Consider the following 13,798-nt stretch of genomic DNA (forward strand, 5'->3'; position numbering starts at 1 on the left):
GGTTTTAGGTTCAAATCCAATGTGAAATAAAAATCTTCTTTAACCATTGAGGTTCAAATACGATGACTACAGACTACTCATAAAACAGGCAGTAGCCTTGAAATTGGTCGGCTCAAACAACGGATTAGATATCCAATTGAAAAAAGGAAAAAAGAAAAAGAGGAAAAAAAAAAAGGGATGTGATGATGGTCACCTTTTCATTGACTGCCTTGATAACACGTAGGCTCTTCCAAATCTACCGCTTCTGTTACACACTAAACACACTCGCATCTTCCAAGCAAAGAACCAATCACATCACAAATACTTGTCTTCAATCATCATCTTCCTTACTTCCATTCCAATTCACCTCTCAAATCTCTCTATTTCATTCTCTATCAGTTGTTGATTTCCCAAATCATGCCGGAATTTCTTCATTAACTGCACCTCCGCTCATGATTTGAAGTAGTTACTATAATGTCTGGGGAAATTGAAGAACCGTTTCGCTTTAATTTTCAGGTAATTTGCTTGTCTTCCCGTCGTTACTAGATCTTATTTTTTCTGTTCTTTGATTATGTCGGTTTCCTCTGTATGCAATTAATTCCTTCACTACATTAACTTAGTTCGTCGATTTATCGTGCGAATCTCACTATTTACTTCACATTCCCTTTCGACCTGTTTTGTTTGTGCTGTCGAGTTTATTTGGATATTCTTTTTGGCATAAAAGAAGAATATATTGATTTAATCATCAAACCTCAACATAATCAAAGATGATTAGATGATTAGATATACTTTCATATTAGTTTGCTTTTGTTTTTCCTTTTAAAATTTGAGGTCGTAACCGTAACATTCATATTTTGATGTCGGCAGACGCCGGCAGGTCCGATCTCATGTTTTTAAATATCTGTATGGAGTGGTACGCCCATTATGTATCTTATGCAAAATGCCTTGAGTTAGGGGAGAAGATTTTGGAAAACTATATTGCTCAAGTGGATGGTAGCAACTAACTGAAAATGTCAATCTTCTATGGTTTTTGATTGCTTGTGGTGTGATTTTTTGTTACGCTGAAGATCAGTTTATTGAACTGATTTCTATGTTGCTTATAAGACGCTGAAAATTTTAATAATCAAGGGAAGATCAATATGTTTTAAAGCAATGGATGTATATGTACACTTACTTTCCCTCCTAGACTTTGCCTGATGTTTGGCTGTGAGCCTGTGACTGTGCATCAATTGATTGTCGTGTACTCGTTTTTAGCAAAATGCAAATGTCTTGTGATACTTTCAATTTAGGTGATTCAGAATGAAATTACAGTTGGTTGCAACAAGTCATATAATCATTTAGTTGGAGTAATTTGGTATCAGCATCTGAGAATTAGATGTAGTCAATACCCATATTTGTTTGAGAACCACAGAGGTCTATAAAAACCGTAGAGCATAGTGGACTTGCTATTTAGATTTTAGACATTGTTACTTACTAAAACATACAGTGGTTTCAGAGTCTATTCCGTGTCTCAATTTTTTGATATCACTTCAATTGGACAGGCAGACCTCTTGCACTCTGGTTCAATCTCGTTTGGTAGATTTGAATCTGAATCATTATCTTGGGAAAGGAGATCGTCCTTTTCGCACAATCGATATCTTGAAGAGGTCGAGAAATACTCAAAACCAGGTTCAGTTACTGAGAAGAAGGCTTATTTTGAGGCTCATTTTAGAAGGAAATCCCTTCTGAAGCAAAGTTCTTCTGAATACCATGATGGTAGAGAATTCCAGACAAGTGAAAATGATGACCCACAGGATTTACAAGACTCAGAGAATGGCAATGAAAGCAAGTATTTTACTTCCTTTGGCAAGCGCCCTCATAGTTCTGGTCATTCCAAATATGATGAAGAAACTGATATTCAGAAATGTGAAAAGGAAAAGATTGAAACTGTATGGGCTGAGAATGACAACACAGGCAGCCATGTTACAAGCTTTGATGAGAGCTATTCTCATTTAGGGTATGAAGGGGGTGAAATTCTGGAGTGTGAAGGAGCGGAGTTAGGAGTTTCCTCTGTTGCACCTAAGGATGAGTCCACGATAAACATTGTTGATCATATGGTAAGTGGTTCAGAGCATCTTAAGATCAAAGAAACACGTCAGATTGGAACCAAGAATGTCGTTTTGGTTGAAAGTGAAGAAAATACTGGAGAGACCCTTAATGATATTGTTGTAATGGTGGATGTGGCATCACAAAATGATTCATCCCTCACTAGTGACACTGCAGATAAGGACGAAGCGAGCGCTAACTCTGGACCTCAGCGAAAGTTCTCTTCCAAAGTGAGTCCTCCTCGCTTTTTACCTACATGTTTCTCCAGTACTTCGTTTCTTTCTATGGATTTTTATTGGTAAAAAGCTCATAATACTGAGAGAGAGAGAGAGATACTCCACTTTTAATGAGTGTATCCACCTCCCGAGACAGTTTAAGATAGGAAATTTTTTAATTGCTTGTCTACGGGGGTGTTTGGGATTGCTTATTTTATCTGCTTATTGACTTATTTCAGTTTGGCACCGGTGATAAGCTAATACCTAGTGTTTGGATAAGAAAAAAGAAAACTGCTTATACCGGTGTCAAACCGGTAATAAGCAGTTTTTAATAAGTTAATCCGTCATGACTTATGAAAAACTGCTTATTACCAGTTTACCATTTTAACCCTATTACCCTTTATACCTATCTTTTTTCCTCCGGATAACATCGATCTCAATCTTCTCCCTTCTCCATATAACAACATCAATCTTCTCTCTGTCCTTTTTGGTCATTTTACAGATATAAACAAAATTTGCCAAACACTAAAAAACAACTTATCAGCTTATTGCAGTTTGGTACCGCTGTAAGCTAATCCAAACACTTTTTACAAAACTCCAATTTGATACCACATAAGTTAATAAGCACTTTTACAAAAAAACATAAGTTGTTTTAAATAAGCAATCCCAAACACCCCCTACGACTCAGAAAAGGATGATTAGTATGTCCTTTATTTATGTATGTTTGTGTATACCTATTTATATTTCTGTAATTAACCGCTTGATCCCTCTGGCTTTAGGTAAGGCCTGCTTCCAAAATGAAACAAACAGAGTCAAAACAGAAGGTGCAAGCCAATGCTGCTCAGGTTCAAAGAACCATTTCCAGTGAAGCATCCATTGGCTCTGCTAAAGCCAAAACAAGAAAAAGCGAAGGTCTACTCATGAAGGAAAAGCAAAAGATGTCACCTCGACCTGCTAGTCCCATCACACATTCAGGGAGAAAAACTTCAAAATCAGAGGTGAAGATTAAGATTTTTTCAAACTATACATATCGCTCGTTCTTCTTGGTAGTGACATACAATATAGATATTCAAATCTAATCACACAATTGGTTTTTGTTGGTTTTGTTTTGGGAACCTCAATATTTTTCATACAAGCACTTGCATACAAGAGTATGTGTAATTTACTTTTTTACTTCGTCCTTTACCACATCTTCTATATACACCACACTATTACATAAATCATATGACATCATTGCAAGAAGTGCCAATTTTACTTGCTCAATACACACACATTCATACATACAGACACAAATGATATTGTCATACCATCAATGTTAATGAATAAATCTCCTCTGTTAGGAATCAAGTATGAATACTCCAAAGGCAAGACTAGTTCCCCCAAAGAAAAGGTATCCATTTTTTGGTGCTATACTCTCTATAACTTGTCTTCCGGTTGTTGTGCAAGTTTCATTCTTTCATATGTGGTACTTTTTGCAGCATTGTGAAAGAATATAGATCAGAAAAAGCAGCGGAAGCAAAGTCTTCAGTATCGGAGAAGTCTCTTCCTGAAGCACGTCAAACTGCCAACAGGTTCTTTAGTTCTTACAGTAAAAGAAGTTTCTATTGTGAAAGTGCTTATTTTCTGAGTGTACTACTACTCTTAACTCTCTTCTTTTCCATTTTTTCACTTTCTTTTTCTTTACAATCACAGGGTTAAACAGACTATTGGATTGAGTAAGCCACGCATCAATCCAGGTGTCAATCAGGGTGCTGCAGGTTTCACATTTAAGAGCGATCAACGAGCAGAAAGGAGGAAAGAGGTAAGACAAACATTAATTATGAGTTCTAGCATGCTTCATTTGTGCTTGTTTTTCTTGAAATTCTCTTCTTTATTATGGTTGGGTACGTTAAGGATAAATTGATACATATACATATATATATATATATATATATATATGTTACTGTTTCATATGAGACTGGAGGCGAGAATGCATGCTAAAGAGTTTGTATATGCGGTCGTTTGTGAATGCAAATGACATAACTTTTTTATTCTACAAGATATAATCATCACTGGAAGTTGTACATATCATTGTTTGTGTACTTGACAAACTTTTTGATGATTTGCCTGCATCCTATTGGGAATGGGACTTTAAGGTACTAAAGCTGAAGCTAAAAAATCCAAACCAAACCAAACATACCAAGTATATATTTCTGGTGAAGAACCCCTGCTTGTGAAAACTTCTTTTAGAGTTAAAAGAGAGAAACATATAACATATAAGAAAAGTTTGTGAAGGTTTAGAAGATTCTGAGAAGTTTGCTAGGAGCACCGGGAAAAAATTGTGTAGCATAAAAAGTGTAGGAAAGGTATCAGAAAAGTGAGTGTAAAAAGTAAGAAACGTAGAATGAAGCTAATTGTCCATTGTTCGAATTTTCAGGGGAAAAAAGCTGCTGAGATGACACATTCCCAAAAAAGTCTAAACTTCAAATCAACACCAATGCCTTCTTTCTACAAAGAATCTGCTCATTGTTCAGATCAAAACAAGGTATATGTTGATTACAATTTAGCAGTCTTTCCTTCCTAACAAAATCAAATTGTATGGCCTACTTGATTATTTTGGGAGTGGTGCTCACTGGTTTTCGCGGGAAATGGTTTTGTGGTTCGCCTGGTTGGTTCCTCAAGCAGGTGATGGTCTTCCTTGTCTGGCTGGCCACATTGAATTAAATTCAACACTCATTGATTTATGCTGGATACTTCAAATTCCAGAAGAGATTAGGATTCCCATTCATGGCATAACCCTAAACTTGAAGTCTAGGAGAAACAAGCAGAGATTATTTACCCTTAGGACCCCTTTGCCCTTTCTGATGTTATATGTCAATCTTACATACCTCCCACGTATTTATCAAATATTATGGTAAAACCGAACACTTTTTCACAGTCAAAGCCCAAATGATCTTCTTGGCAAAGGTTGTAGTAGGTTCCATAATGTTGGGATTTCCTTAAAAACTTGAATGGAATCTAGGGGAAGTTCGGGAATTAAGCATATAAACTATTAAAAAGAGCTCATTCTTGGAGATTAAACAGATAAACTATTAGAATTGGTGATGTGACATCTATATGTTGCAAATGGCAGGTTATATCAACTAGCATGAGAACACCAAACAGACCACGAACCCCTTGCATGGCTACACGCACCAACAGATTTCCATCAAATTCTACCGCCTCCTCAGCAGACACCAGACCCACCTCTTCAATTTCATTAACCAACAGAAACTGTCCTTCAGAATCTCTCAGGAAAAGCCATGTCCCTGAAAGGAGAATACAAGAGAAGAAAAGGGAGTCGAGTTCACACAAACAGAAACAGCCTGAAGCAACAAAAGGACCACGAGCCTCGAGGAAAGATACAAAAGGAGTTGAGATTGGTCCAAAAATGGGATACGCAGCACTCGGTGTTGTCACTTGAGCATCGCGTTTGTTTCTTCGGATAATCAGCGCATGGTTGGAGTAAGTTGTTGCACCTACAAGTATCTCATGGTAGATTGAATTAGGGAAGTTACTAAACTACCCTTTGTGTCAGAAAACATTACGGTAAGATTATAGATGGGGGCATAATTAGTTGTGTAGGTAAAACTTGCTTGCTTTCTAGTATTACTTATCTGATGTATAAAAGAGTAGAAAAGTATCTATAAGGGTGTATGTGTTATTGATACATATGATTTCATTTATGTGCGATTGTAGCACGTGCAATACACTTGTACTAGATGAAAAACAATCATAATAATCTTAAATTAGTTTATCCGGCAAATAAATACTAGGTCTTAGGATTTCTTCTCACAGTCTGTTAATCCAAGTCTTCTCAAAGTCATCATTCCAATGAAGAATCAAGACATTATTTTCGAAGAAAAATTACATTCATCTCTAATAAATTCTTCATTTTAGAGATCATAATATTAATTATATTATTATAATATTTAATACAATTTATAAAATATTATTTTTTTTCTCCTAACATTTAATTTCAAGATATTTCATTGGTAGAAATAATAAAAAATAATTTATCTTTTCTAAGTTATTATTTTGTAGAGAGTTATCCAAATTTAGAGAATCTCACCATTTTTTTTCCTACTTTTCTATTTTAAGAAGGTTTTAAAGATTCTATTAAAACAAAAATCCCTAAAATCTTTTTTAAAAATCCTTAAGGGGTGTTTTGGTTGTCATCTTTTTTTTTTTTTTKTTTGAAAGATATCAATATTTCATATTTCTTGTTTCATCAACCAATTTTTTTGGTTATTAAAACTTTTGTAGGTATTGATGTTTTAACATTTATGGTTTATAATTATATTTTTATATTGTTTTTTGCTTCATGTTTTAAAATAATATTATTATATCAAAAGATAAACTAAATCAATATTGATATCATTGTCAAAGTTTGGAAGTATATAAATCAAGGTTTTTATGTCTCTTTTTGGACCATAAATTTTTATAATGTCATATTCCTTCTCGCAAATAATGAAATATGTTTTTTCCATGAATATTTGTGTTGTTTATGTTTTATTTATACGTTAGTGAAATAATGTTTCACCTGATAAAAATATGTATTTATTTCAGCTCACAGTTAACATGAAATATTTATCTTTCTTTTACGGTCTACGAACAAATGTCACATATATTTATGATTGTTTTGAATTTTTAGATATAGAATTTTTATCTACAATATCTAAAAATTCTTATTAATTAACTCATCGTAACTCAAATTCCATCTCAAGTCGCACGAGACTTGCTACAACTAACATTAATCGCATTACTCACAGTAGCATTTTGTTTGAATAAATTCAATCGACAACTAAGTTCATTTACATCTCTAAGTCCCCATAAATTAGAATTCTAACTCCACCACTACGTGCAACCCGTGCGACATCAAGTTTCATCTATTACTAGTTTTGGGTTTCATAATTTTCTTTTGTATTTTATTTATTATAATTAACAAAAATCAGCGTGAAGATGAGTCGCTTAGTTTAACTAGGTTCCAAACTCTTTTAAAAATCGTACATTTCATCGTTTCATTTGTATAAAAATACATATTAAAGCATTTTTTTCACACATAGAAAAAAAAACCTTAGGACTAACCCTGTATTTAAATTGTTACAGATGCTCATATTACCCCCATAATAGAGTTCTACCAAAATAGTCGGCTATTCATTGTTGACCCATAAATGCATTTAAAAAGCAGATATTGATATTAATTTTGTGTCTCAATTTCAAGAAAAACACCATTGCTTTCTTAGCTTGTTATATTCGAAAATCCAGCATCAGAGCCATAAAAAAACAATAAAAAAGACAATGCAACAACACTTTTCAGTCTCGAGAACCAACCAGTTATAATCAACCAGACAACCACGACACTATACCCACAAAAAAAAAATAACATTATAATAAAGAAAAAGAAAAAAAAGGAGATATCAAGACTCTGGCCCTTTCTCTATCATTCATCCCTTCACCACTTTAATTCTTGAATTTCTGACATCATCATTCAACCCACAGGAATTCAAGATACCCAAAGAGTAAGAATTAATCATACGAAGCTAACAAATATCAGAAAACTAGAAAGATGGATCAAACAGATGACAACCGTCGATTGTATCCGCCGGTCACCGGAGGATGAAGTTTTCTCAGGGCTATGCGGCGGCTTCTTGTAGTAAAAAGGGAACCACGGAACTATAGGGTCTGGAGCTTCAGGTCCACCACCACCACCACCACCACCACCACCACCATAGTAGTTAGGGTTTGGAGGATTATATGGGAATATAGTAGATGGTGGAGGGTAGTATCCATTTTGTGATGGTGGCGGATAAGTGGTTGTTGGTTGATTGTTTCCGCCGCCGCCACCACCACCACCACCACCACCGCCAATTGGTGGCGGGTAACATGGGTATGGACACTCCTGGGCCACCACCGGCGCCGGAGAATACAGGGATATGGAAAGAAAGAAGAGAATGGAGAGAATTTGGTAGAGGTTAGAGGCCATTTGATGCGATGTGAAAGTTAGAGAAAAATGAGAGTATGAAATAGATAAAAAAAAAAAGAGACCAACGGAAAGAAGAAATGGGCAAAGAGGGTAGGAGTGGAAATTACTAGTCAACAAAAAAAAGTGAAGTTGTGAAGGAAATTTTGCAATATTTAGGGGTTACTTTTGTTTGTGGTGAGGGGCCACATCATCCCATCATGAATAATGACCGAGTCATGGGTAAATATTGGCAGCTCACTTCCCGAGTCATGACTCAGTAGTTGAGTGGGGTCTTTATTATTGATTGAGAACATATAGTTGGCATAGACAATAAATAAAGATGCATTTGTAAGCAAGGACAAAATGGGAACTTGGAGGATTGCCTTATATTTGGTCTCTCAATGATATGATTAGCATGTTATATGCAAACATTTAATCATTTGTTAAATATTAAATATGCCACTAACGTAAAACAAAAGAATCTTGTTTGTGGAGAACAAAGTTTTTTTTATTAACCTGAATATCCAATTCGCTATGCGAGCCGACCAAGCTCAGGGTAACCACCTGCATTGCAGATAGCCCGGAGTCACCGGATAAGAATAGTAGCATGGTGGATAAAGACAAGAGTATATAATAAAATCGTTTGAGTTTGAATCCTGCTATCTATATATACGTTTGTGGTCACTGAGAGGTTTACGACCGTTTCATTTTTTAATATATAGTAGTTGTCTAGATTTTTATTTATATGATACGTTTTTAGTTAATAAATTTTCGTTCGTAAATGAAGACTTGGTTTTAACCTACGTGGTGTCTTGGTTGGGATAATAATTGTAATTCTGGCATTGAAGCCTTAATGACATCACATGCACGACTTGTCTTCTTCCTTTCTTTTTTCCTTACAAGTTCTTTTCAAGATAGAGAAAAATCAATAAAGGGTTACACACTACAATGACAGAAGAACTATGAAATTGATCATTATCGTTGAATTGATTGAGGAAACCCTTCTATAATGCAAGGACGACTAAAATGTATATCCGTTGAATCAATGTTATCGTTGATTTGAACTGTTTTTTGATATGTAAATGGGTGGGTAATAGGTAATCGGTATTATTTTTCTCTGGTAACCGTGGGTGTCCGGCGTATATCTCGACTAGTCCAATGGTCCCTTAAGATGACAGTTAAGAAAATTGTCGGTAGTTTTGAGGAGACTTGAACTGATGATCTCTCGAAAGGATCCCAAAGCCAAGTCTTAATTTATGAGTTGAATTGAGTTGGCACTCAAAACTAATAATCAATATGATATTAGTTTATTACAAGTGAAATGTAAGGGAAAAACTGGAGAATCAAGAAAAATAGATGAAAAATATATTAAAATAAATTTCAAATTAAAGATAATAAAGTTATATATTTTATGTAATTTATTTCATTCAATTTTTTTTTTATTTTCATTCATTTTTTATTTAAAAATTTAGGTGTAAATATTTTTATTTTCTAAAAAAGATGATTTTTAGTTTGATTAAGAGGAAAATCATAAACACAAAAATTAAAGAGCCCACCAATAATTGATTCAATAAGATAATTAGGAAAAAAAATAAAAGAAAAAGATAATTAGGATGAAAATCAGGGACATTCCAATCTTTTTGAAGGCCCTGCTACGTCAAAAACTTTTGATGGCGTTGCATGAGAGATAACATCATACACATATGTTAAGCACAAAAGGACGCTAATCCTAAACGATCAACAATCTGAACCTAACTTAAACTTAAACCATTAATAATTTATATCTAAACCTATACAATTAATAATCTGAGTTATAGTTTTACATGAATTGATGAAAATGCGCTAAACATATGTAAAATTGGCCCCAAAATTTTGGAGGCCCTACTCAAAATCTCATATTTAACATGCTAAAAGACGACCTTGATGAAAATCAACATAGCAGAGCAATTTAGTGGACCTAGCCTTTTGTGGTCCAATGGGCTTATGGGCCTATACCAAACACAAGTCTAAATAAATGAATGAGGCTTGTCTATAACTATAGCTTATAAAATCTTTTACATTTTAAAGAACAAAACTTTTGTCATAATTTTTTCCAACTTAAAATAAAAATCTAACAATATATTTAAGTAAGTGATAGTTTTACAAAATATGAATTATGGATTTTCTTTCAACTCCAAAAAATCTGGAATTTTTTCATCAACCAAATATTTAATCACATACTATTTTAAGAAAGTCTTAACGTACTGTATAATATATTACGTATAGTATATATTTGGAGAAGGTGGTTAGTTGGAGAGTCCAACCCAAAGCCAGTTAATTGAGTTTTTAAAGTTTTTCCAGTAAAAAAATAATGATAAAATATTAATATATATATATATATATATATATATAAGTTTAATTAATTAAAATTATATAATCTAGAAGGATTAAAACTCATTTTCATTTCCATCCTCTTGATACTTCATTATTATGTATTGAAATATTGGAACATAAGGGAGAGAGTGTTAATTAGTGAAGGCTTTGGATCTTGTTCCTCCATTCATCCAACCAAGCTTCAATACCCACATTTATTCTTAACCTTTACTCAATGCTATAAATTCTTTGTCCCCCTAATTAATTCAATATTACTAAGGAGAGTGATTGTGTGAGAATGCAAATTAAGGTGAAAAACATGAGAAGGGATATGAACCCTTAATCACCTTTAATTTCAAAATCACTCATTAATTGCGTTTGATATGGAGATTGATCTAGTACATCTCGTCTTAACGTGCATCCAAGGTTGGAGGTATCTTCTTACGCTTTCCACATTAACTCTCTTTCTCACCAAAATCCAACTCATACTAATTAATATATATATATATATGTGTGTGTGTGTATGCTTTCTCGTTAATATTTCTAATTATTTTGAGTTTTCAATATTCTTGAAAAGAAACATGATGCAATAAAATTTACAATTGTGTAACATCTCATAATGCAACATTATTCAAGACTATCTGGTCATAAAATACAAATCTATTTAGAAAACAAATAAAATTTGGAAGTATTTAAAAATGTGATTGTGGGTTTTTCAATGTCTCGATTTTTGTTTTCCAGAATACGAACATGGTATAAAAAAGTTTTTTAAATTTTTGACTCAATCGGAAAAAGACGTGCCAAATATCTCGAGCATCAATTTTTTAGTATAATGCTTCAAATACAGTGCTTTTTTACCACTATTATATTTAAATTATATTAAAAAATTATTTGTGATTGAGTTTAATAATAAAATACTTTGATGTTTTTAGTAAAATAAGATTGAAAATGGTTTTGTCATGATTAATATCACAAATATCTTGTAGTCATCGTTAATAAATGAATAAATAAATTGAAGTTCAAATGTTTTTATAAACAAATAGTACATTTTTTTTTTCCTACACTTCAATTAAAAATATAGGACAAAATGTAATAAGTTTGCATCAGTTGATTTAGGATAATTAATATATGTTTTTTTTTCAATCAATGTGATAAGTTTTATTCTATATTAATTTTAAGAGAAAAGTCTAAAAAAACCAATAGACTTTAGCGTTTGAAATGATTAATTTTTTGGATAATTTTTTGGAACAAATAAGTCATTGGACATTCCAAAACATGTTAAATAACTCTTTGAACAATTTTTTGGAACAAATAAGTCATTGGACAATTTAAAACATGTTAAATAATTCATTGGACAATTTTTGGAACAAATAAGTCATTGAATAATTTAAAACATGTTACATAACTCCTTGGACTTTTCTAAAACCTGTTGGATACATTTTTATGACTTGTACAACTAGTTAAAGTGGTAAAATAATGAAAAAAAGCCCGAAAAACCCCAATGAACATTCATATTTTGAACGATTAAGTCCCTAAATATTTTTTGAACCAAAAAATATTTAGATCTATAAAATTAAACAAATATAACAAAAAAATACTTAGGTGGCGTTTGTTTTTTAAGAGGTGCTGAAGTCTGAAGTCTGAATTCACTTCTGAATTTTAAGAGGTGGTGCTGAAGTCTGAAATCTGAATCAGTCAGACTGTTTGTTTTTACGTCTGAAATCTGAATCAATTCATTTCAATTAAATTTAACTGAAATATCCAATCATTTAAACCATTTGTAAACTACCATATACTTTTAACACATTCAAAAATTCAATTGAAATACGTCAATTGATTCAAAACACAATAGAAAACAAAAATTCAATTGAAATGCCTTGCAAGACTTTTCAACCCTGAAGAATTTAGACCCTGTTCATATTTCCATCTTAAACATATTCCATCCTCCTAGACTCTCTTTATCAAACTTCAATGGCTTCCACTTCTTCTTCCTTTACCGATCATCTTTATGAAGCATTAGATCGAGCAGGATTTCACACTTTTAGGGATAATGATGAAATCAATAGAGGTGAAGAGCTGAATGTAACGCCCCCAGAACCCCGTAGCAAGATATTGTCCGCTTTGACTAACCCGCACCTAACCGGTCACGGTAGCCGCACGGTTTTCTCCTGGCATGGGCATGAACCGAAGTTCGTATCCCACCCAAAACGCGTCTTACTAGAGAAGGTATCCACACCCTTATAAGGAGTGCTTCGTTCTCCTTCCCAACCGATGTGGGACGAGTGACACACCCGCATCGCGGTGTAACATCCCGTCCCACATCGGTTGGTGAGGAGAACTAAGCACTCCTTATAAGGGTGTGGATACCTCATCCTAGCATGACCGGTTTTGGAGCTTGCGTTGTGCGGCTGCCAGAAACAAAACCGTGCGACTACTGCTTTGTGGTATAGCGGGCAGGTTAGTCAAAGCGGACAATATCATTGCTACGGGGTTCTGGGGGCGTTAAATACATTAGTAGTAAGTTAAGGCTATACCTACAAAAGGAGTCTCACTTCCCAGCTGCACACTGGATTTTACAGTACCTCAAAGGAATACCAAACCCCAAAACCCCAAACCTACAGCCGTAGATAACATGCACAAGCCCAATCTTGAATCCACTCTTCAATTGTCTCTCCAGATGAAGCTTGGAAGTGCTTCAAATCGCTTTCATCGTCATTACCAAGTAAGCCTCTCCTAGACTCATTGATTACCCATTTGTGTTCGGTCAAGTATGATACGCACAATCTCAAGAGGGCATTTGCATCTTTGATGTTTGTGTTGGAGACAAACCCAGATATGTTGAAGCCTAGAACAGTTGAGACTTTCTTAAATTCAATGAAGGTTACAAATGGTATCAGAGCCAGACCCGGACCGATTGTGGCCCAACGAGGACGTTGTGTCCTAACGGGGGAAGGGTGTAACAGCCGCGATGCGGGTGTGTCACTCGTCCCACATCGGTTGGGAAGGAGAACGAAGCATTCCTTATAAGGGTGTGGATACCTTCTCTAGTAAGACGCGTTTTGGGTGGGATACGAACTTCGGTTCATGCCCATGCCAGGAGAAAACCGTGTGGCTACCGTGACCGGTTAGGTGCGGGTTAGTCAAAGCGGACAATATCTTGCTACGGGGTTCTGGGGGCGTTACA

At 34.4% G+C, this 13,798-nt stretch overlaps 2 protein-coding genes across 3 annotated transcripts; one reads left to right on the top strand and one right to left on the bottom strand.

Annotated features, from left to right (window-relative positions):
* Window positions 1-249: 249 nt before the first annotated feature.
* Window positions 250-6,052, top strand: LOC112524128 (protein WVD2-like 7). Of its 2 annotated transcripts, XM_025133793.1 has the most exons (8): window positions 250-495; window positions 1,521-2,294; window positions 3,059-3,277; window positions 3,620-3,669; window positions 3,758-3,850; window positions 3,972-4,080; window positions 4,696-4,803; window positions 5,392-6,052. In XM_025133793.1, exons 1-8 carry the CDS (start codon window positions 454-456, stop codon window positions 5,719-5,721), a joined length of 1,725 nt encoding a protein of 574 aa, XP_024989561.1. In that variant the 5' UTR covers window positions 250-453; the 3' UTR covers window positions 5,722-6,052. The 2 variants fall into 2 exon arrangements, with proteins under 2 accessions (XP_024989561.1, XP_024989562.1); XM_025133794.1 differs by lacking the exon at window positions 4,696-4,803.
* Window positions 6,053-7,472: 1,420 nt separating this feature from the next.
* On the bottom strand, window positions 7,473-8,283 carry LOC112524332 (glycine-rich cell wall structural protein 2). The gene has a single exon (XM_025134113.1). The coding sequence runs from the start codon at window positions 8,281-8,283 to the stop codon at window positions 7,831-7,833; it is 453 nt and encodes a 150-aa protein (XP_024989881.1). The 3' UTR covers window positions 7,473-7,830.
* Window positions 8,284-13,798: the final 5,515 nt, after the last annotated feature.

Source organism: Cynara cardunculus (assembly GCF_001531365.2).
Source record: "Cynara cardunculus var. scolymus isolate 2C chromosome LG 13, CcrdV1, whole genome shotgun sequence".
Classification (NCBI taxonomy): Eukaryota; Viridiplantae; Streptophyta; class Magnoliopsida; order Asterales; family Asteraceae; genus Cynara; species Cynara cardunculus.

Bases quoted from the DNA above. Each gene is read 5' to 3' on its own strand.
- LOC112524332 (XM_025134113.1), bottom strand. From the start codon at position 8,283: ATGGCCTCTAACCTCTACCAAATTCTCTCCATTCTCTTCTTTCTTTCC.
- LOC112524128 (XM_025133793.1), top strand. From the start codon at position 454: ATGTCTGGGGAAATTGAAGAACCGTTTCGCTTTAATTTTCAG. The intron at 3,851-3,971 runs GTTCTTTAGTTC...TTACAATCACAG, and splicing joins GCACGTCAAACTGCCAACAG to GGTTAAACAGACTATTGGAT. The intron at 4,804-5,391 runs GTATATGTTGAT...TGCAAATGGCAG, and splicing joins ATTGTTCAGATCAAAACAAG to GTTATATCAACTAGCATGAG.